The sequence below is a fragment of the Alligator mississippiensis genome, chromosome 15, assembly GCF_030867095.1.
Source record: "Alligator mississippiensis isolate rAllMis1 chromosome 15, rAllMis1, whole genome shotgun sequence".
NCBI classification, from domain to species: Eukaryota; Metazoa; Chordata; order Crocodylia; family Alligatoridae; genus Alligator; species Alligator mississippiensis.
Window position 1 is genome coordinate 5,003,786 of NC_081838.1, and position 22,950 is coordinate 5,026,735.

General features: G+C 57.6%; 1 protein-coding gene and 1 non-coding gene across 2 annotated transcripts; one reads left to right on the plus strand and one right to left on the minus strand.

The window, feature by feature from the left end:
• Window positions 1-7,188: 7,188 nt before the first annotated feature.
• LOC132245709 (uncharacterized) lies at window positions 7,189-19,103 on the plus strand. Its single transcript, XM_059718541.1, has 2 exons — window positions 7,189-7,404; window positions 15,766-19,103. The coding sequence occupies exon 2, from the start codon at window positions 17,284-17,286 to the stop codon at window positions 18,061-18,063; it is 780 nt and encodes a 259-aa protein (XP_059574524.1). The 5' UTR covers window positions 7,189-7,404; window positions 15,766-17,283; the 3' UTR covers window positions 18,064-19,103.
• A 599-nt stretch (window positions 19,104-19,702) lies between these two features.
• On the minus strand, window positions 19,703-22,283 carry LOC106737855 (uncharacterized). Its single transcript, XR_002088787.2, has 5 exons — window positions 22,134-22,283; window positions 21,782-21,920; window positions 21,119-21,191; window positions 20,588-20,734; window positions 19,703-20,276 (listed from the first exon to the last, which is right to left on the minus strand). It is a non-coding gene; the product is annotated as an uncharacterized LOC106737855 (transcript).
• Window positions 22,284-22,950: the final 667 nt, after the last annotated feature.

The following is a 22,950-nucleotide window of genomic DNA, read 5'->3' on the forward strand; positions in this document are numbered from 1 at the left end:
GGGTCTCATCCTTGCTGCAGTCTGTGCTGCTTCCTAATATTTTCCCCATTCCCAAGACGAAGGGGAGTCTACAGGGAAGTTCCCAAGAAAGGTTTCCATCATCCCAGGTGCTGATCCATCGTGGTCGTCCCTGTGCAGACAAAGTGACAGTTCAGACAGGCAGAAGGTGATCAATTCTTTCCTCCTCTGGATCCTCAGGATCTTTTCCGAAAGACAGTGCTGGAGACCAGAAGGCCCCAGGAGCCCCCAGTGGGAGGGGGAGTGGTGGCGGGGGGAGAGGGGTGGGCTGGAGGGGAATACATAAAGAGCCGGCCAGGCCTGAGCAGGATGGTCAGGGTGCGAGGCTCTTTCTGAAGACTTGGGCGCCCTGGGCCCAGGCACCGCTCTGTCTCCAGCTTGCTTTTTGACCCCCTGGCTACTTGCCCAGGCTCCACATCCTGCACTTCCCACCTGGAGAAGGAGTTGACGGCACTGCCCTGCCTCCCAGGGGACCCGGACCGACAAAGACACAAGCGTGAGGTGCCAGATTCAGAGCGGGCAAGCAAGGCCGTATCATCCGCAGACAGGAAATCTCTCGGCACCAGCTCTTTCACTCTGGTTTATGCTCTAAAGCTTGCACAGTTGAACGAGCCCCCATCTAGTCTGTTTGGAAGAGAAATGCTATCATTGCTGTCCGGTCATGGTTGCCGACTGTGGGTCCCAGCCCTGGCACTGCCTGGGAGCCTTGGTCTGCCACTGGTGGGATCCAGGAGCAGAGACAACCTCCTCTCCGGGGCTTGGCTCCCCATGCCTCCCTTGGCTGGCTGCCAGCAGAAGAAACCTGGCTCGCCAGAGCAACTCGTGGAGCGTGTGGGTGGGAAAACATAGTTAGCATGATCATGTCATTGCTCAGCACATGTGGTAATGCTTACTGTGATGTAAGTATAGCATGTGCTAAGCGTGTTGTTGCACGTGGCCCTTTGGCTACACAAAGAGCTGAGGAATGTCGAGCCGGGGCGATGTTAGGAAGAGCTTGGAGCAGTCGCACATTAAGGCTAGGGACAGACATTACACATAAACCGGCTTAAGTGATTGGACACTGGTTGAAACCTGTAACAGAAGATAGGTCCAGTGCACGTAAACCCATTTCAAAATGCCTGAAACTGATGTCAGATAAACCTGGTTGAAAATAGTGTCAGACTTCACTGAGTTGGGTCCAACTGGCTTATGCAATGCCTGTCCCAGTTCCCTTCCTGGTTCAAGCTGAACCGGAGTCCCCCAGCATCCCAGATGCTTTGCAGCCCTGGGCTGTGCTGTCTGCTCCCGAGAACAGGGAAACAGCCCCCACCCCAGTCCTAGGGTCCCTGCACCAGACAGAAGCACCCCTTTTCTCTCCTCAGGGAAGAAGTGCAGAAAAGCATGACAGGTGATTCAGTAAAGCAGAGTGGTCGCAGCGGGCCCGTCCTGCCGCGGCCTCTGTGACCTCAGCACATTTCCACCTCCTGTAGGACAGAGGACAGCTGCCTGGGACAGACACGGGGCAACCCCCAGGACTCCTGGGTTCTGCGTCCAGCTCGGGGAGGGAAGTGGGGTCCAGCAGCTAGAGCAGGGGCTGTGGGAACAAGGACATGGGCAGACCAGCGAGGGGACGAAGGGCCCCAACAAGCTATGGCCTCAGGCGTGAGCTCCTTTCTCCTTGCTTTTCCCAGCCCCTCCTTCCTACAGCTCTGCAGCAAGGGCCCCGTGGGGCTCCAGCTGGGCACTGCCCCCACCTGCCCACCCCTGTCCGGACCCACCACGACCCCGTTGCCGACACCACCACTGCTGCCTGCGGATGGTCACCGTGCCCCACCAGCCTCGGGAAGCACGAGGCATTCATGCCCAGAGTACAAAATACAGCTCAGCTCATTATTATCTGCCCCCACCACGACACCCCCGGAGTTTGTCAACCAGACACCAAGGGACGCTGTGACCACAGACAGCCATAGAGGGGGAAGCAGATGACATGAGCCCCTCCAGTCCTCAGCAACATCCTGACCGTGGACAAGGGCATCGCTTCCTCCCGCAGCGTCCTTCCCTAGGGTGCTGCCTTTCCTGTGCTGTCTACGAGCAGCCTGGCTTAGCCGGCTGTGACGGCTCTATCCCTCTGTTAGCTCCAGACCAGCGAAGCAGCTACTTGCCATCCTCGCACACGGCTAAAGGCTGCCAGGCCTCCGAGTACTGACCACGTGTTGGCCTGTCGTTGCTCCAGCACAAGCCCAGCAAGTCAGTCCCAGGCGTTTCTCCCTTTGCTGCTCCTCCCTCTCCATGTTTTGTGGTGTCTTTGCCTTAAAGAAACTGAAGTGAACTCCAATAATAATAACCGCCAGCAGCACCACATGGACGCTTCCTGGGGACTGATACCAGCTGCTGTGCATCGACCCCTCAGGAACTCGCTTCACCTGAACGGCTGATACAGTATTCACAACTGAAATCTTTCCCATCAGGCTCTGGGAGCAGGTAACACTGGTGCGGTTCTGGTGACACGGCACAGTGTGGGGAAGCAGGCTACTGGTTTTGTCTGGAGAGGTGCAGTATATCGGGTTTCTTCACAGATTCCTTAGTCCCGGGGGAAGTTCAGCTTTGTGAACTGCCCCGTATCTAACTTGTATCATGAGGGTCTGATCCCCATGTCACTAGGACACAGAAATCCCGGCTGCCGGGACAGCTCTTCCCTTCGCCCTCTCTACCCCCTGAATATGGGTACTGGAACCAGCCCCGTGCCAGCCTCAGGGTGCCTGGAGCTCCGACGAGCTGCTGCAGCTGGGCAGAGCAGGGCAGGGGACAGGAACACCCTGCTCTCAACTGCACCATTGGGAGCAAATTTTCTCCCTAGCCAGTGCATGTGTAGACCCTTTCCTGGGGGCAATTAACTGCACTTTTTTTTAATGGGCAGTAACCTTATTGTGCTTTAATAGTCCACAGAGAGCACCTCTATATGCACTATAGAAACTACCAACCACCTGGGTATAAAAAAGAGGAGGTTCTCATGCATTTGCAATGATTGTGTTTAAGTAGCCACTTGCATTTCTCAAGGTGGCGTCGAGGAAAGCACTGATTTTATTAAACCAGACATCACTATTCCGGGTTATCAACTCCTTGTGTGGATGTCACATACCCTTTGCTGATATCTCTGAGGATGTTTTCTCCCGTCCTGAATCTGAAAAAAGAAATTACATTGAAACAACTCGCCAGAAATATGTCGTGCCTTAACTTGGCTCTAAAGCCACTTGGGGCCGCATCCTTTTCTATCTGTAGTCCCTGGAAAAAAAGCAATGCCTACCTGTGTAAGATATCCTCATTTTAGCCTTAAGACTAAGTCAACAAGAGCGCTGAGCGGATGGAGTTTTTCTCCAGTAGTTTTTCAGGGAGCACAGCAGGCTGGAAGAGACTCACACTTGGGTGCCAAAAGGTCCGCAGGCCGTCTGCTAAGTAAAGCAGAGCCTGACCCTTTTAGTGACCGAGTGATGTGACTGCCTCACCTTTAAAAGAAGTAACCGCTGAAGACCAGAGGTGGACAGGAATTTCTGACAAACTTTTTGCTAAAGCTCAAACCCATCACTGGGAATTACGCACAGGTTAAGCCAGGAGATATGTTTCCTGTCCAGTGTTACATTTCTGGTATAGAGCAGAGCAATTGAGCCTCTTTTGCCCTGCAGAACAGCTGCAACTTAGCATTTAGGACACTGAAAGCCCAGGAAACCCTGGGAAATGAACCTGGGGTCTGATTCACACTTGATTTAGGGCAGTGACTTGAACTTTGCTCTCTAGACTCCACACAAGTGCCTTAGCGGGCAGGCTTTGGGCTACTCTGGAAAGGGGTCAATAGCAAAGGGATCTCTCCCCTGTGGCAGAGTTTGGATTCAGTCTATACAGAGCAGATATTGTGAGACGCAAAAACCATTTTCTGCGCTGCTCTGCTGACCGGACACTGCTGCAGCCGACATCTGATAGATGGCAGGAACAATTTGGTTAGGATGAACATGTGCAAGATGCATCCAGGAGGGAGTGAAGAGTGAAAGGACTTCCCATCTATCTCCTACACCTGTTACCACACAGACTGGGCAAGGAGCACAATATAACAGTGGGTGCTTTCCCTATAAATAAAGAGTTTTATCAGTGAGCAAGAAGAGATGTAAAACCCGACACTCCTGTGGCCACAAGCCTGTTAATAACTAAGTAAAGGGGATAAAGTTTCCTTTCCCCGTATCTCGGGGAAAAAAAATCAGACCTGCAGTGTTTCTATTGTTTGTGCCACGGGCCTGAAATACCCAGCACAACAAAGAAGTGCTCCATGCACCATGTCTGCAGCTTGCAAAACACTCCCTTTCTTGGGTTGTGCAGAGGAGCGAATTTCCACAGCCTCTATTGCAGGGGTGGGCAAAATACAGCCCAGGGGCCAGATCCAGCCCACCAGCTGACTGGATCCAGCCCAGTGCTGCCCACACGGCACTTCACATGGAGCTATGCCCTGCCCTGCCCGCTCGCCCTGGGGAAGCATGCATGCGCTGGGCTCTCGCTGGTGCTGCTGGCCCAGGCGCTGGCCAGCACGCAGCTCCTGCCAGGGCTGTTCCCGGTACGGCTGCAGCCGGGCACTGCTCTATGCCCCTTGCCTCCAGGGGCAGCTCTGGCTTCTGATCTCGCCGCTGCCTCGCTGCTCCACGCTGCGCTGCACTGGGCAAGCAGAGTCAGTCAGGCAGCGCCTGTCCCAGTGCGCGAAGCTCTGGTTTCAGCTCCCAGATCTGGAGCTGGAGGCTCACATGCCCACCGAGAGTGGTGCGGTGTGGTGGAGCAAGAGAGAGAGGAGCTGCTGCTGCTGGAAGTGGGGGCTGCAGAGCAGTACCTGGACAGCTGCAGCCGCACCGGGAACAGCCCGCTGGAGGGTGCTCCTGCTCCTGCCCTTGCTGCACCGCGCCATGCTGCGCTACACCGCTCCGGGCGGGCGGGAGAGCAGCTTCAGCAGGGTGACTCCTGCCACAGCGCTGGGGCTCCGGCTTCGGCTCCTTGCCACTTCCCTGGGAGCTGGAGGCAGAGCCCCATGTGCTGTGGCAGGAGCAGCTGCCAGCAGGCTGTTCCCAGGCGGCTGCAGCCAGGTGGACGAGGCTCTGCGCCCCTTGCCTCCAGCAGCAGCTCCTCCTTTCACTCCTGCTGCACCGCGCCACACCACTCCTGGAAGACACGTGGGGCTCCAGCTCCACATCCTGGGACTGGAGGTGGGGGTGCAGAGCAGCACCTGGCCCAGTTATGGTCTGCAGAAGGAGCATGGCGTGGGTGGCCCGGTGTGAATGGGCAGGGCTCAGCCCCGTGTGGAGCGCCGCAGGGGCACATGGACCACACTGCCAGGGGTAGCTCTGCTGCACACACCCCCTCCCCTCACCCACAGCAGGCTCCCCAGACCTACCGCCCAGGCAGCACCCCCTCTACACACACGTACGTAGAAACACACACACGTGCCACCCTCACCCTGCACCCCACAGGGGAGGGGCACGTGATCCCAGCCTTTCCTGCCCTTCCCACTCCACTCCTCAGCACTGCTCCTGGCTATCCACAGCCCCAAAGGCAGTTTTGGTGAACCATCGTGGGGACACGGGGGGGCGGGTGGTTTGCTGACCTGGCCCGCAACAACTGACCAAAACTCCCTATGTGGCCCTTGGGCCCAACTAACCGCCCACCACTGCCCTAACAAGAACCCCATGGCCCTGCACAGCTCCAGCCCAGGGGCCCAGGACAGGAGCAAACCAGACCATTCCCACTGTCATGAGGAGGCAGAGGTGAGAGGACGGGTGAGCACAACCAGAGAGGAGCCTGGCCCCTTGGCAGAGCACTGCTCTTCTAGCATCAGTCCCCGGGCAGCGGCTCCCCTCTGGTACTAGGTCTCACCCTTGTGCAGAGGTGAGAGGCAGCCCAGGACCTTGGGGCTGCAGGTCTCCAGGGAGCCTGGCTGCCCGACTGCTTGTGTTGCACTGAATTGTCTTCAGCAATGAAAATTCAGGCTTGAAGTTACAATTCTTGCCAGAGGCTCATCTCCCTCCTACGTACCAAGGGGCAGGAACACGGGAGCCTTCCTCCCCTGCCCCCCCCGCACTAGCAGGGGAAAGAAACCCTGTCCTCTGGGGAGAGGCAAGAGAAACAGAAGTGTGGATCAGCTCTACTGCAAGAGAGGCAGAGATGGTATCCCAACACTTACATTGTAAAGTACTGACATAACTTTTTTTTCGTTTTGGTGTGCTCCAGCAGCTGCCAGTATCACAGGTAACTAAGCTGGTTATCAGAAGCGTACTGGCCGATACGGCTGGTTAATAATCGGTATCAGTAATGGGCCTAGAACATTTTTAGTGATGCCTGCCTAACCAAAATCAGGGCAGCGCGCAGCCAGTGCATTCACGAGCGTTCGCTCTGTCCTGGACCAGCACGTTCAGGAGCTTGTGACCTGCACTCATTCTGCCCAGGCCCGGTGTAGGCTCCTGCTTGCCCCTGCCCGGTGGAGACACAGAGGCTGCAAGTGCCAGAAGGCAAAGAGCTGTATTCACCCCAAACGCCTCTCTGCCCTGAACCCCTCAGCTCGAGACTGGCCCCGGAAGAGACCTGGAAGAAGGGCAGGAGCAAGAGGAGCAGGAGTGCACGGGCACGGCCATCAGCCAGCCCGGGAGGGAGCCCGACCCGACCCGCGCCCGCTGCAGCTGCCCAGCTCTTTTCCTGGTGGCAGAAAAGGAAGTAACCGGGAGCCCAAACCCCCCGGTCCCACCCGCTGACAACGGGACCCCTTCCCGGAGCGCCCCCGGCCCCCGCGCCCCCTGCCCGGCCCGGCCCCGGCCCCCACCTGGCGGGCCCGCTCCAGCAGGCGCCGGGCCAGGGCCAGGGCCAGGGCCAGGGCCCCGCGGGGGTGGCGCTGCAGCAGCAGGTGGGCGGTGCGGGGCCGCGAGGCGGAGGCCAGCTGCCCCCACGGCACGCGGGGCTCGGGGCACGAGTGCTTCAGCCGGACCTTGAACCGCTCGAACCGCTCCTCGTCCAGCTCGTCCAGCAGCGCCAGCAGCTGCTCGGCCATGCCGGCCCCCGCCCGCCCCGGTGCTCGGCGCGGCACGCAGCCCGCCGCGCGGAGCCGGGCCGGGCCGGGCCGGGCCGGGGCAGCGGGCGGAGCCCCGAGCCGGGCGGCGCCGCTTTCGCTTTCGGTTCCGCCGAGGCGGGCTCGGGCCGGGCAGGGCTGGAGCGAGGTGTGGGCGGCCCCGCGTGCCCTGCAACCCCCCCCCCCCCTTCCTTATTGATCACGGGTAATTTGCATACGTTCCCCAAGTGGAAAGTGTATCCAAGAAGCATTAACCCTGAAGCCACCATCACCGGGTCCTGCGGTGTGACGCTTGTCCTAGTGCATCGGGCATACAGCACCTTGTAAGTAATTAAATCCTGCCGATGGTTTCACAGCAGTCTGCAAGGCCGGTGGACTGTAGGGGAGGCTGTCGCTCGCGCCGTGCAGCAGCCACCCAGGCAGCGCTACCGGGTACCCCAGGGCCCCACAGTGCAGTGGGTCACACACAGGTCTCTGGTCCCGGCATCCTAGTGGAGCCAGCCCTGACGGGCGGGCAAGGCCAGGGCTCCGCTCCCCGCTCCCTCCGGGGAGAGCCCAGCGGACTCCGGCCTCTTCTGTCCGTCAGCCAGGTGCCCTACCAGCATCTGCTTTAACAGCTGTGGCGAGGGGGTTGTGGGGATGTACTGACCCATTCAGCTGGGAGAAGAGACCCCCACCCTGCTCTTGGAGATGTGGAGGCAGGGGAGAGGCCACTTCCCTATTACTGCTCTACCAGCCTCGCTCCCATCGGACTGCCCAGGCAGTGACCATAGGGGGAACCTGCTGGGGCTGCTCACTTCCCGACCCCCTCCACAGGGGAAACTGAGGCAGCCTGTGCACCAGCCTGGCAAGGGAACAAGTTGGGATCCACCCACAGGGGGTACAAAGGCTTTCTAATCCTCAAACAGTGCTGCCCAGCCCTGACTGACCTGAGAGTTTCCACAGACAGTGGAAGACTCCCTGGGATTGCTGGAGGAAACCATGTATCACGTTGTAAGGGTGTTTTCTGGGGGCCCAATGGCAAAACCCCCAGCCGGACCCGGGACCTGCAAACAGAGACGTGACAGACTCATAGATTCATAGACGCTGGGGCTGGAAGGGACCTTGGAAGATCATCAAGTCCAGCCCCCTGCCCAGAGGCAGGAAGCCAGCTGGGGTCATAGGATCCCAGCAAGATAAACATACAGATGTCTTTTGAAGGTGTTCAGAGTAGATGCTTGAACCACCTCCGGCGGCAGTCTATTCCAGACCTTGGGGGCTCGGACAGTGAAGAAGTTCTTCCCTATGTCCAGCCTGAATCGGTCACCGAGGAGTTTGTGATCATTCAACTTTGTCGTCACTTGGGGCGCTCTGGTGAACAGACGTTCCCCCAGATCCTGACGAGTACTCCTGATAAACTTGTAGGCAGCCACCAGATCTCCCCTGAGCCTGCGCTTTTCCTGGCTGAACAGCCCCTTGGCTCTCAGCCTCTCATCATATGGTCTGTTTTCCTGGCCTCTGATCGTGCGCGTGGCTCTCCTCTGCACTCTCTCAAGCTTCTCCACATCCTTTTTGAATTGTGGAGCCCAAAACTGGACGCAGTACTCTAGCCGCAGCCTCACCAAGGCCGAGTACAGCGGGAGAATGACGTCCTGGGATTTGCTTGAGAAGCATCTATGGATGTAAGCCAGTGTTTTGCTCAGTTTACTAGCCGCAGCATTGCATTGCAGGCTCATGTTCATCTTGTGGTCAGTCATGACCCCCAAGTCCCTTCCATCTGTGGTGCTAACCAGTGTAGCACTGCTGAGCCTATAAGCATGCTGCAGGTTTTTCCTCCCAAGGGGGAGGTCAGCTTTGATGGACAGTAAGGAGTCTCCCTCACCCAGGCCTCCCTGTCCTGCAGTGGGCTGGGGTGTACCTTGGGACTGGTGGACAACAGATGCAAAGTACTCATTTAGCAAGTTGGCTTTTTCCTGGGCATTGGCTGTCAGTTGTCCCATCTGGTTCAGCAGGGGTCCAGTGTTGCTCTTGCTTTTCCTCCGGCTCCCCACATATCTAAAAAAGGACTGTTTATTGTTCTTGATATATGTAGCTAGCTGGACTTCCATCGCAGCCTTGGCTTTCCTGGTTTGCTCCCTGTAGGTCCAGACTAGTGCAGAGTATTCCTCCTTGGTGGTAGATCCAGTCCTCTGTCCCTTTGTAGGTCTTTCCTTTAAGATGCAGGAGGTCCGCTAGTTCCCTGCAGAGCCAAGGGGGCTGCTGTGCCCTTTTGCTGCCTTTCCTTCAAGATGAGATACACTTTGCTTGTGCATCCAGGATTGCTCCCTTGAGGAGCAATCACTCATCCTGAACTCCCCTCCCCTTTGGGTTGTAGCCCTTTAGGGCCTCACCGACAAGCCTCCTGAGCTTGTCAAGGTCAGCTTTCCTGAAGTCAAGGACTTCTGCATTACTAACTGACTTGCCAGCTTTATGGTGGATGGTGAAGGTGATCAGCTCGTGGTCGCTGTCACCCAGATTCCCACTGATCATTAGGTCGCTGATTAGGTCGTCCCTGGTTGCCAGTACCAGGTCAAGCAGTGCTTTACCTCTCATCAGCCTGTAGACTTCCTGCCTCAGATAGAGCTCATCCGCGCACAAGAGAAAGCTTTGCGACCACTCAGATTTGGCCGAGCGCTCTTCCCAGGCGATGTCTGGGTAGTTGAAGTCTCCCATGAGAACCATGCACCGGGAGCGTGTGGCCTTAGCCAATTCCCTGGCGAACTCCTGGTCAAGGTCTCGATCCTGGGTAGGGGGTCTGTAGTAGACTCCCACCATCGTGTCCCCTGAGCCGTGTTCCCCACGGATTTTAACCCAGAGGGTCTCAAGTCGTCCACCCTGGGTGCCAATGTTGGCTTGCAGGGACACGTAGCTTTCCTTGACATGGAGAGCTACGCCCCCGCCCCTGTTGTCCACTCGATCTCTCCTGTACAAGGTATAGCTGTCTATACCCGTGGCCCAGTCATGGGTGGTGTCCCACCAGGTCTCCATTATCCCTATGACATGGTAATTATTTGTGTTTAGCAAGAGGACAGGTTCCTCCTGTTTATTCCCCAAGCTCCTGGCATTTGTGTACAGGCAGGCAGGTGTCCCCATGGGGGCCAGCAGTGGCGGTAGTTCCCCCATCCCCTGGCGGGCTTAGTTTAAAGCCCGGTGGAGCAGGTCAGCCAGTCTGGCTGAGAAGAGCCTCCTCCCCAGGGGAGTGAGTTGGAGGCCATCCCTTCCCAGCAGCTCGCTGCTTCTCTCACCAAAGAGCAGAGTGTGGTCCTGGAAGCCAAAGCCTTCCTGATGACACCAGCGCCACAGTCTCTGATTCACTACCTGGATCCTCCTGTCCCTCCTCACCCCATAGCCTGAGACTGGGAGGATCAAAGGAAACACCACCTGTGCCGCCAGACCCTTTAGCCCTGCTCCCAAATCCCTGTAGCGCCTCATGACCCAGCTAGGAGCGCTCCAAGCCATGTCATTGGCACCCACATGGATGAGGAGCATGGGGTAGTGGTCAGTGGGCTGGAGGAGTTCAGGGATCTTCTCCGCAATGTCTCGGATTCGGGCCCCTGGGAAGCAGCAGACTCCTGGGCTAAGGGGTTGGAGCAGCAGATTGCCCCCTCAGTCCCCTCAGGATGGAGTCCCCCACTGCAGCCCTTGGCACAGGGAGCAGGGAGGGATGGGGAGAGGGTGGTGGGGCTGCACATGCTGTGGGAGCCGTCGGCTGAGCAGGTGAAAGCTGGGGAGGGAAGGTGAGGGAAGGGGATGAGAGCTTGGGCACCTGGGTGCTCAGAAAGGAGTGGGAGCTGGGCAGTGAGAGCAGGGGGCTGGGAGCACGGCTGCCTGGGCTCTGTGGGTGGGGTGTGGGGGATACTGGCTAGATTCATAGCTTGTCGGGCTGGAAGGGACCTCTCCAGATCATTGGGTCCAGCCCCCCCTCCACCAGGCAGAAAAGACAACCGGGGTCAGGTGACCCCAGCTAGGTGACTGTCCAGTTCCCTCTTGAAGACTTCCAGCGTAGGTGATTGCACACCTCTGGAGGGAGTTTATTCCAGATCCTGGATGCCCTGACTGTGAAGAAATTTTTCCTAGAATTGAGCCTGAAATGGTCTTCCAGGAGTTTGTGGCCATTACTCCTGGTTGTTCACCAAGCCCTTGCCGTATTCTCCTGATGTAGCGGTCAGCTGCTACCAAGTCCCCTCTCAGCCTTCTCTTTTTTAGGCTGAGGAGGCCCAGTTCCCTCATGCTTTCCTCGTATGGCTTGCCTTGTCAGTCTCTGATCATACAGGTGGCTCTTCTCTGGACTCTCTCAAGCTTTTCCACATCCATGTTGAAGTGCGGCACCCAGAACGGCGTGCACTACTCCAGCTGCAGTCTCACCAGTGCTGTCTATAGTGGACAAGTCAGTCAGCAATGCAGAAGTCCTCGACTTTAGGAAAGCTGACCTTGATAAGCTCAGGAGGCTTGTTGTCGAGGCACTAAAGGACCAAGACTCAGCAGGGAGAGGAGTCCAAGCGGAGTGGTCACTCCTTAAAGGAGCAATCCTGGAAACACAAGAGATGTCCATCCCATCTCAGAGGAAAGGTCATAAAAAGACACAACAACGCCCTTGGCTCAGCAGGGATCTCGTGGACCTCTTATACCAAAAAAGAGAGGCTTATAAAGGATGGAAGATAGGAATCACCACAAAGGAGGATTACTCTGCATTGATCCTGTAGGGAGCAAACCAGGACAGCCAAGGCTGCAACCAAACTCCACCTGGCTACACATATCAAGGACAATAAAAAGTCCTTTTTGAGATATGTGGGGAGTCAGAAGAAAAGCAAGGGTAACATTGGACCCCTGCTAAACCAAATGGGACAACTGACAACCAACACCCAGGAAAAAGCTAATCTGCTTAATGGGTACTTTGCATCAGTTGTTCATCAACCCAAAGGGTTGCCTAGCAAGATGTGGGACAGCCAGGGAGAGGGTGAATTTATAACCAGCATCAGTGTAAACCTTGTAAAGGAACACCTCGAGAGGCTGGACACCTTCAAGCCAGCGGGTCCTGACAAATTGCACCCGAGTACTTACGGAGCTGGCAGGAGGCATAGCCTAGCCACTGGCAAAGATTTTTGAAAAATGCTGGCACTCAGGTGAAGTACCTGAAGATAGGAAGAAGGCCAATGTGGTGCACATCTTCAAGAAAGGGAGGAAAGTAGATCCAGGGAACTACAGGCCAATCAGCTTGACCTCAATCCCTGGTAAGACTCTGGAAAGAATCATCAGAGTCCATTCTTGACAAGCACGCTGAGGGGCAGCCAGCACGGATTTGTTCAGAGTCATAGATGTAGGGTCGGAAGGGACCTTGTAGATCTTCTAGTCCAACCCCCTGCCTGGGCAGGAGAGAAAACCAGGCTCAAATGATCCCAGCCAGGTAGACGTCATGCCTCCTCTTAAAGACCCCAAGGGAGGAGCCAGCACCACTTCCCTTGGAAGTTGGTTCCAGCTCCTCGCCGCCCTGACTGTGAAGTAGTTCCTACGGATGTCTAATCTAAACCTACTCTCTAGCAACCTATGGCCATTATTCCTTGTTACTCCAGGAGGCGCTCGGGAGAACAAGGTCTCTCCCAAACCCCGCTGGTCCCTGCTAGTAAGTTTATAGATGGCCACCAGGTCCCCCCTCAGCCTTCTCTTGTGGAGTCTGAACAGGCTCAGGTCCCGTAGCCTCTCCTTGTAGGGCCTGCCCTGCTGTCCCCGGATCATGCAAGTGGCCCTCCTTTGGACCTGCTCCATGCTGTCCACATCCCTCCTGAAGTGCGGTGCCCAGAACTGGACACAGTACTCCAACTGCAGTCTGACCAGTGTCACGTAGAGGGGGAGGAACACCTCCCTGGACCTGCTCGAGATGCATCTGTGAATGCAGGACAAGGTGCAGTTAGCCCTACTGACCGTGTTCTCACATTGTCGGCTCATGTTCATCTTGGAGTCAATAATGACTCCAAGATTTCTTCCTGCCACTATGCTTTCGAGAAGGGAATCCCCAGCCTGTAGGTGTGCTGCTGGTTTCTACTGCACAAGTGCAGCACCTTGCACTTGTCAGTATTGAATCCCATCCTATTTTCATTTGCCCACCCCTGTAACCTGTCCAGGTCCTGCTGTAATCTGTCCTTCCTTTCTAGCATGCCCACCTCACCCCAGATTTTGGTGTTGTCTGCAAATTAAACAGGCTGCTCTTCACCCCGTTGTCCAAGTCGCTAATAAAGAAATTGAACAGCGCAGGCCCGAGGACCGAGCCCTGGGGGACCCCACTGCCCACTTCCCTCCAGGTCGAAAATGACCCATCCACCACCACTCTTTGGGTGCAGCCCCTCAGCCAATTTGCAATCCATCTGACTGTGTAGGCATCAATGCCACAGTCACCTAGCTTTTTAATGAGAAAATCCCCACATGTCAAGGGGGAGCAAGAGATGCTAGGCATTCTGGGCTTGTGACAGAACATGGCTTGGTTTAAAACATGCTGGGTAAAACACTTTTCCAAGAGGAGACTGTGGGACACCAGACAGGATGCCATATGGGGATCTCTCTGATGATGTCCTGTGTGACTGGGGCCACTGCAGACATCCCCACCATCTTGGCAGAGGATTCTCAGACACTAAGGGCATGGGGAAGGAGTGAAAGGACAAAAAGTGGAAATGAAGATTCCCACTGACCTGTGAAAGGCATGGGCAGCTCAGGATCCTAGAAAATTAACCTGTGACCATGAAAAAATGGCAGCGAAACTCCACAGACACAACTGATGTAGTGGTTTGGGGGAGGTTTTTCGAAAAATATATTTCTCTCCCTCTCTCTCTCTATACATATATATATACACAACATCTCCCGTACGCTTTCCTTCACACACCTTACAACAAGGTATATCCTGCTTGCCCGTTACAATAAGCACACCTGCACTTCCCCGCTCCCATCCACAGTCATTTCCCAAATTCAAACAGTTTCTTCCTACATGAGGGGTTTGCGTTCTCTGTCCATTCGTTGCCCTTGCCGTTGGCACTGTTGCTGTCGCTGCTGCTGCCGATGCTGTGGCCATCGCTGCTGCCTCCAGGCTCGGTTGTGTTGTTGTCCTCTGTGTCACCTCTGTCTACTCCTCCTCTTGGGAGGTCTTTGAACAACCTGTTCCAGGTATGTCTCTCCCAGGTGGAGTTGGCTGTCTCTCCTCCGTCCTCTCCCACCAATTCCAGCCAGGAATACGTTTCCACAGGCTGTTTCTTTGAGTTCCCCGTGTCTGTACCTCAGGAGATTCCTGCCTTTCCATAGGGCGCGTCTCCCGCAGGACACAAACCGGTCGAGTGGGGCGAGAGACAGGCAGCCATGAAGTGGGTGCCATCACATGGGCTTTCGTCTGATCCCCCTACCTTTTCCTTCCCGTCCTCTCCAGAGGGTGCAGAAGACCAGGGCTCTGATTTTGCAATATCACCAGGTGTCTGGGTTCTTGTCCCAGCGCTCCCTCCTGGGCGGTGGGGGAAGACCCTCCCGACAGGTCAGTGCTGAGGCTGTCTCTTGTCCCAGTCAGACACTGGTGCCAGGGGGGCTGAGACCAGGATGAGTGTCACCTTCCTGTGGGTTAGGCCCACACTGTCGTGTCCCCTAGCCGTCAGCATATGCTTACCTGCTGGTCTCAGCTTCAAGGCACCCCTGCCCTCCCTAGTGCTGAGCTCCCCCGGGACCAGCTTCCCTCAGGAGACGATGAAAGGTTAAGTTCCCAGTCCTTAGAGACCCGAGAAGATGAGGTGGGCAGAGACGTTGAAGAGGGGGCACCTCCTTGCCCTGCCCACACTTCAGCTGGAGCTCGGAGCTGCTCCCCGCGCTGGATCGCACCTGCAGTTGGGGAAGGAGGATCTGTCCTGGGCTCACTGGCGAGTGGTGAGGAAGCCTCAGTGAGGCAAGAGGCTGCTCAGCAATGCAAGGAAGGAGGGAATTGGTGTGTGGAGCAGGCACCAGGAGCCGAGCCGGCTGGGCAATGATCCCTCTAAGGTTTGGTGATCCGTGAGCAATCCTGGCTGGGAGTGCGCAGGTATCTCAGTGTGCCCACCCCTCCTCTCTCCTGAAGCAGCCCGTGGCCGGGTTGAGGCAGGTGGTGAGCAGCCGGACACGAAGCCAGCAGCAGTGGCAGGGGGAGCATCAGCACCCCCATGCTACGGCACTGGGCGTCCCCCCCAGGCCAGCACCCAGAGGCCATGGCCCCCTACCATCCCCTCGTTGGTACACCACTGTGTGCGTGGCATTAAAAGGTTATTGTGCAGCATGATGTTTTATTGTGTGCGGCAGCACATTTGTGTAGCTTGGAGAATGGGGCAGCTGGGCAGCGGCGTATCCCACCCCCAGGCCCTTCTCTTTCCACCTGAGAAGATGCTGCTTGTTCTCCCAATTTTATGTGTTATTTCAGCTCCCAAATCCCCTGTTGCCATCGTTTCCCCTGACATCAACCCCTTCTGCTCATTTGTCCCTCAGCCTCCTCTTCCTGTGAACCCTCCTGCTCCGAGTCCGTATGCAGCAGCTCGTTGCTCCAGAGCGCGGGGGTGTTTCTTGCTGTTCATCTCTGCCCCACTCCGCTCTTCTGGGCTGGGCCGAGCTCCCTCCCGGGGCTGCTCCTGGCTTTCGCATCACGGGGCACAACTTGTGCTTTCTCTTTCCTGCAGACTCCCCAGGAGACGAGACGCTGCTGACAGGCCCCTGCGTGAGCGGCGAGGTGCCGAGAGCTGGGCCGAGGTTGCCCCGGCAGAGCCAGAGTTACCATATTTCCAGATCTAAAAGAGATGCTGATAGGGGTCAGGGCAGGGGGGGATATGATGGTGGGCAGTGACATGCTGGTGCCCTGCCCCTGCCCCTTCTGCTGCTCCTCACTGATGAGCCACAACCCCCCCACTCCTGCTGCTGCCCCTCACTCCCCACCCACTGACCCCAGCCCTGCCAGTCCACTCACTCCCAAAAAACAGTACCCTGCCACCCCACTAGTGCCCCTCACTCCCAGCCCACAGCCTCCTGGCACTGCCAGTGCCCTGCACACCCTTCCCACAGTCACATGCCTAGCCCCCATTCCCAGTGCCCCTCACTGCTGATCTGCAGCCCCCTGCCCCCTCCCAGCCCTGCCAGTGCCCCTAACTCCTGCCCTAGAGCCCCATGCCCCACTCCTGACCTGCAGCCCCCTGTCTCCCCTCCAGCCCCGCACTCTGGACCCACAACCCCCTTCCCCCTGATGCCCCTTGGGCGAGGGATCTTCCTCCCTGCCTACATGACAAAAGCCTGGTGCCTCCGAGGGGGATTCTCTGGTCACCTGGGCAGGGGGAGGGAAAAGCCCCCGCTCACCAGCCCAGGTAGCCAGTGATGCTTTTTAAATTGGTTGGCTTGTGGCCAGCACTGGCAGCTTCAATTGGTCTGGGCTGCTGAGGTCAGAAAGGTTATTTAAAGGCCTGGTCCAGGAAGAAGAGAAGCCATTAGCCACGCGGTCAGAAAACTCCAACCACCTCGGGACGATGCGTGTGAGTAAGCTACTCGAGACCCAACTAGATATTTAGCTTACAGTAACTCAGATGCGAGATCAAAAGGCTGCCCTCAGCCATGCTGTTTTGCTCTATGGGATTCCTCTGATATTTCTATGATACTGCTCCACCTTTTACCCTGTTTCCGCCCTACCCCCTGTAATCAATAAAGTTCTCCTTTGTGACCGGTGTGGGAGACTTATTGAGGGGGGGTCTAAATTATGCCGAGGAGGCCCCTTAGGTCTGGGGACTAAGGGAGACTTTCCTAATAAGCCCCTGACTTGGGGAAGTGCCCCAAGTGCCTGTATTGGGGCTAGGACCCATTGGATGATCAGGCCTGCATTTTCCAAGGTGTGCAGAGCCAGAAGTGAGTCCAGAGCCTTGGATGGTGGCAGCGGGACCCCAGGCTAGCGGGTGTGCTCCAGGGAAGGGGTCGGCCGGACGGGAGGCACCCCAGGGAGGCACTCGGAGCCTGGAAGGTGGTCTGGCGCAGGGAGGTGGGCAGCTCAACGCAGGAGCGCCCCCTACTGGCCCGCCACACATGGTGACAGCGGTGGGATCCAAATACCCTGCTGTATTTGAGGCATAATTTGGGGAAAGGAATAGAGTCACTGAAATCCCTTGAGCAAACAATTTCTAATTTGGCATCGGGTCGACTGGATAGTGTAGATAGTCAGGATGACGGACGAGTATGTCCAGATGACTGTGCCTGAACTGAAAGAACTGGCAAAAGAGAGAGGCCTTCACGTGAAGAAAGGGCTAAAGAAGGAAGAGCTGGTTAAACCCTTGTGCACCAGCGAGTCAGGACAAGCATCAGCTTCATGCTCGACAACTGAGTCCGACCCAGAAACACACTCCCGCTCGTCAAGTCCGGAGGCCGCTGAGAGATCACCCTCCGAGAGGGAGCGGCAGAGACTCCATGAGCTAGAGCTGAAAAGGATGGAGTTAAAAAGGCTGGAGCTGGAGGCCCAGTGCAAGAAGGAACAACAACAGCTAGAAGTGAAAAGGATGGAGATGGAGCTGGAGGCAAAAAAGCTGGAGCTCGAGCAGAAAAAGCTCGACGCTCAGCTCCATCTGCAGAGCAACGGGGGAAACGCGAGCCCTCCGCAAGCGTCCGGGGAACACCCCAAACTGGACGTCTCAGCCTTCGCTCGCTACCGAGACGGGGACGATCCTGCGGTGTTCCTAAGCAACTTCAAAAGACAAGCCCAGCGGTGTAAGGTGCCGGAGGAAAAGATCATGATGTACTTGTCTGCTCTGGTAGAAGGTGACATGGCGGTGGTCCTGAACAGCCTGCCCTCAGATGCAGCTGATGACTATAATGCCTTTAAAGCTGCTGTGTCTAAAACATTCAAGTTAGGACTGGACTATTTTCGGAAAAAATTCTGGAATATGCGCCCACAACCCAGGAAGGCATTGACTGGTTATGCGGCCCTGTTGGAGGAGACATGCAGTTAATGGTTGGCCGAAGCCAAGGCTGACACTGTAGAAAAGTCATGCCAGCTCCTGGTGCTGGAACAATTCTATTATTGGTGTCCGAGAGAGGTTAAGACCCTGGTCAGGGACAGGGACCCCAAAAATGCTCAAGAGGCCACTGAAATTGCAGACCGACTGTTGCTACATGGTGAGAAGCCTCCCTACTCTGGGAAGGAACAAAAAGGGGTCCAAAGAGGGGGGGGAAAAAGGAGAAAGAGGGCCACCTCCTGCAGAGCGCAAGGCGGCCCCAGATTCGGGCAAACCACCCAATTCGGAAAAGAGGGGGTGCTATAACTAGTGAAGAGATCACTCGTGTAAGACTGCCCATCAGGTTTTATGCTTTCTGTATGTTATTGATATAACTCGGTTCATGTTTCAGATTTTCTTTTTTTTTTTCCTCTTCTTCTGGCATCCCGTGGGAGCTCCCTGACCCGACACGCCTGGACCCATGGCCCTGAGAGGCTCCGTGTCCGAGCTTTTAAAGGAGGGGGGGAAGTGTGGCAGAAATGCCACCGTCTGTGTCCCTCTCCAGAGATCTGTCTCTCCCAGCATGAGAGGCTGGTGTTGAATCCCTCAGGGCAGGGGATCTTCCTCCCTGCCTACAGGACAAAAGCCTGGTGCCTCCGAGGGGGATTCTCTGGTGGGGGGGGGGGGGAGCCCAGCCCAGGCCCAGGTACCCAGTGATGCTTTTTAAATTGGTTGGCTAGTGGCCAGCTCTGGCAGCTTCAATTGGACCGGGCTGCTGAGGTCAGAAAGGTTATTTAAAGGCCTGGGCCAGGAAGAAGAGAAGCCATTAGCCACGCGGTCAGGAAACTCCAACCACCTCGGGATGATGCGTGTGAGTAAGCTACTCGAGACCCAACTAGATATTTAGCTTACAGTAACTCAGATGCGAGATCAAAAGGCTACCCTCAGCCATGCTGGTTTGCTCTATGGGATTCCTCTGAGATTTCTATGATACTGCTCCACCTTTTACCCTGTTTCCGCCCTACCCCCTGTAATCAATAAAGTGCTCCTTGTGACCGGTGTGGGAGACTTATTGAGGGTGGGTCTAAATTATGCCAAGGAGGCCCCTTAGGTCTGGGGATTAAGGGAGACTTTCCTAATCAGCCCCGGACTTGGGAAGTGCCCCAAGTGCCTGTATTGGGGCTAGTACCCATTGGACGATCAGGCCTGCCTTTTCCAAGGTGCGCAGAGCCAGGATTGAGTCCAGAGCCTGGGATGGTGGCAGCGGGAGCCCCAGGCTAGCGGGTGTGCTCCAGGAAAGGGGTGGGCCGGATGGGAGGCACCCCAGGGAGGCACTCGGAGCCGGGAAGGTGGTCGGGCGCAGGGAGGTGGGTGGCTCAGCGCAGGACACACGCACCCCTCACTCCTGACCCAGCAGTGGCCATGTTGAAAACAGCCCGGGAGAGGAAATCCCTGACGTTTGCTCTCATTTAAAAAACGCACCTGGATGCAGCAGAGGGGGGCAAAAAAGAGGACATGTTCAGGAAAACCCAGACGTATGGTAACCCTAGGATGTGGCCTGTGCTACAAAGGAGGTGGAGGTACCCCCAGAGACTTGCCAGTGCCCCTCACTCCTGACCCGCAGCCCCTGCCCCCCCACAGCCTCTCCCCCGCATTTGTCCTCCTTGCTCTGGACCCACACTCCTGTCCTGCAGCCCTCGGCTCCTCCCCTTAATCCCCGTGTCCTGCACCGGGATGCAACCAGGAAGGCTCTGCCCCGATATAAAGCAGGTGCAGCTTTCCGGGGGTCCAGTTTAATGGGCAAAAGGAAGGAGTCATGGACAGAGGCCTAGCAGGCATTTGCCAAGCAAGCTAGCCCTGAGCTGCAGCTGGCTCTGGGGTGGGAATCAGAGCTGGGTATAATGGGGACAAGATGTGCCTGGCTCTGGGATGGGGCATCGTGGATGGGATCGAGCTGGGCCTCCTCACCCAGAGGCATTGGGCATCCACAAGCCAGGACCTCCTCTCCCATGTAGCCTAGGCCCCCTCAGGGTGCCAATCCCCTAGGCTGGGGTGGGGGGACAAGGGCGGTGGGGTGAGAGACTCATGGGGCCCGTCGTTGCAGAGACTTTCATGGCAGGTGGTCGTGACAGCACGGGTGGAGCTCTCCCAATTGTGGCTGCTGTGGGTCCGGATGCTGTTTCTGTCCTGGCAGGAGCGGTAGAAGGAGGAAGCTGTGCAGTTCCCGTCTGGGGGCAGAGAGGGGAGATGAGACAGGAGCTGTCGGCAGGTCCAATCACCCCAATACTCATCCACCGGCTGGCCTCAACGTGCCCACCCACACACCCATCCTTCCACCCCAGCACCCCCTCATCCACCACTCCTCCATCCCCATACAGACCTGTCCATCTGTCCACCCAATGGTTAGTCCGTCCATCCCAACACCTCCCATCCCCCCACACCCTCTGCCCACTCTGCCTTCCTCCCCGCATCCCAACACTCGCCCTCCCTGCCTCCGGTGACCCCAGGCATCCTGGCTGCCAGCCGCAGGGCTCCATACCGATGGTGGCACTGGCCGTCCCGATGGCGCACCGGGGGAAATCTGGGGGGCACTGGACCACGTCCATGTTCTCCCCTGAGCTGCTCTCGGGGCTCAGGCCCAGGCAGCTGTAGCACTGCAGGGCATCGGTGGCATTGGCTGGAGCCTCTGCAAGGGGAACAGGAGCTGGGTGAACTATGGGCCCAGTTGGAGGGGAATGGAGGGGGCCTCTGCCCCCCCCAGCCAGTAGAGCCCAGACACTTGGGTTGTCTCTCTGACAGGCGGGCAGTGGGGGCTGCGGGTTGGAGCCCTGCCCGGGTCTGGAGGCTGGGATCTCTGGGCCACAGTGGGGGGGCTCTCACCTGCGTCAGCCCTGGACCCTCCCCACTCTGAGTCTGCAGGGGTCCAGGATGGGGCCCAGATCCAGTGCCCCCGGTGGGGAAACACCCTCTCTGACCCAGTCCGAACCCCAGTTCGAGGCCAGCTCGGACCACCTAGAGGGGGAAAAGCCCCTGCCCGCCCACCCTGGCACCCCTGAGGCAGCAGCGGTACCTGGGGGGACATTGAGGTGGAGGCTGTGGTTGAAGAACTGCTCATTGCATAGGTCGGAGTCACAGGCGTGGAGCTTGGAGGAGATGAAAGGCAACATCACATAGCTGCAGCTCTGCAGGCCAAGGAGGTGCTCAGCCCTGTACCCCGCCCGCAGCAGCACGGCCGTCTGCCCCCTCCCACTGCAGATAGCGGGTGGGAGGAACAGCGTGGGTACAGAGCCTGCCAGCTCTCTGCCTCCAAGCCCCGCTGGTTTCCCTCCCGACCTGCAGCCCCTGCCCCCCAGCCCTGCTGGTGCCCCTCGCTCCTGACCTGCAGCCCTTTTTCTGCTCCAGGCCTAATGATGTCCCTCACTCCCAACCCGCAGCCCCTGCCCCCCCATCCTTGCCGGTGCCCCTTACTCCAGACCAGAAGCCTCTGCTCTGCCTTCAAGGCATGCACTATGTGCCATCAGTCACAGACAACAGCCTGTTGTGTACAAGGCCTGTGGGCATGGGAGCAGATCCCCCTGCCCTCCCTCCTAGGGCTGTGGTTGGCCCAACCCCTTGACCAGGGCCCCAGGCCAGAGAGGCTCCTGGAGCCAGATTGAGGGCCAGGGTCCCAGATCTGGGATGCAGCCAGCTCTGGGGTGGGCCTGCATAAGGGGAAACTGAGGCAGGGCCTTACCGATGGTCATGGCCATCATCTGCTCCGTGCACATGTTGTGGGCCAGCACAGAGGTCATTCGGGTCACGTTGGGCTGGACCACGGCCTGCATGTAGGTGCCCTCATGGCTGTAGTAATCCAAGCTGAGGACCACAGCGGGCTGGGGGAGAGGAGAGGCCGTGGATCCCAGGCATCCGGGCTCTGCACCCACCTGCTCTCATCTTCACACCCCACTGCCTTCCTAGAGCACACAGGTGTCCGGGTTCCCAGTCCCCCCGCTCTCGGCCCAACCCTGTACTCCCTCCCAGAGCTGAAGAGGACCCAGGCGTCTGGGTTGCAGGGAGGACCCAGACATTCAGCGCCCCCCCGCTACCTTCAATCAGCAGCACCGAGGCCAGGAGAGCCCAGGGGGCCCATGGTGGGGGGTGGCTGCGAGGCATCGAGGGGCCTGATCCTGTCAGGGGGTCCTGAGGCAGCTGGAGGCAGCTACTTTGGGGTCTGGCCCCTGGGGCAGGTGGTCTATATATGGCTCCCGTCTGCCCCCTTTCCCCCGCCTCTACGCCCCCAACCCCTCCCCTGGTGCCACCTCTTGGATTTGCCCCAACACATGGATCCGCCTGGAGGTGCCGGACCCTGAAGGAGGGGGGATCAGGAGCCCCGTCTTCCTGCTCTACTGGTGCCCCTCACTCCCGACCCACCACCCCCTGCCCCCCCAGCCCTGCCAGTACCCCTCACTCCCAACCCACAGCCTCTGCCCCTCTAGACTTGCTGGTGCCCCTCACACCTGACCCGCAACGCCCCCCTGCAGCTGTGACCCACATGCTATTGGTCACAGACATTGGCCTGTTGTGTACATAGCCGGCCTCCCTCCCAGTGCTGCGGTTGGGCCCCAGGAGCCCGGGCCAAGGTCCAGGGTCACAAACCTGGGACGCAGCCAGCTCTGGGCTGCCGGGGTCGGGGAGGGAGGGAAGGGGTTGGGGCTGGGTATCATAGGGCCCCTAAGCTGTGGCTGGCCTGGGGTGAGGTGCACACTAAGGGAAACTGAGGCAGGGGCAGCTTGGGAAGAGAACCCAGGAGTCTTGGCACGCGTTACAGACCCCTATGAGACTCTCCCCTGCTCCACTGCCCCAAGCAGGGATACAACCCCTGTGTGGTTAATACCCCGTCACTGCCAGCCCTGGCCTCCCTTG

What these genes read in the sequence shown, in the direction of transcription:
- LOC132245709 (XM_059718541.1), top strand. Translation starts at nt 17,284, where the DNA reads ATGACGGACGAGTATGTCCAGATGACTGTGCCTGAACTGAAAGAACTG.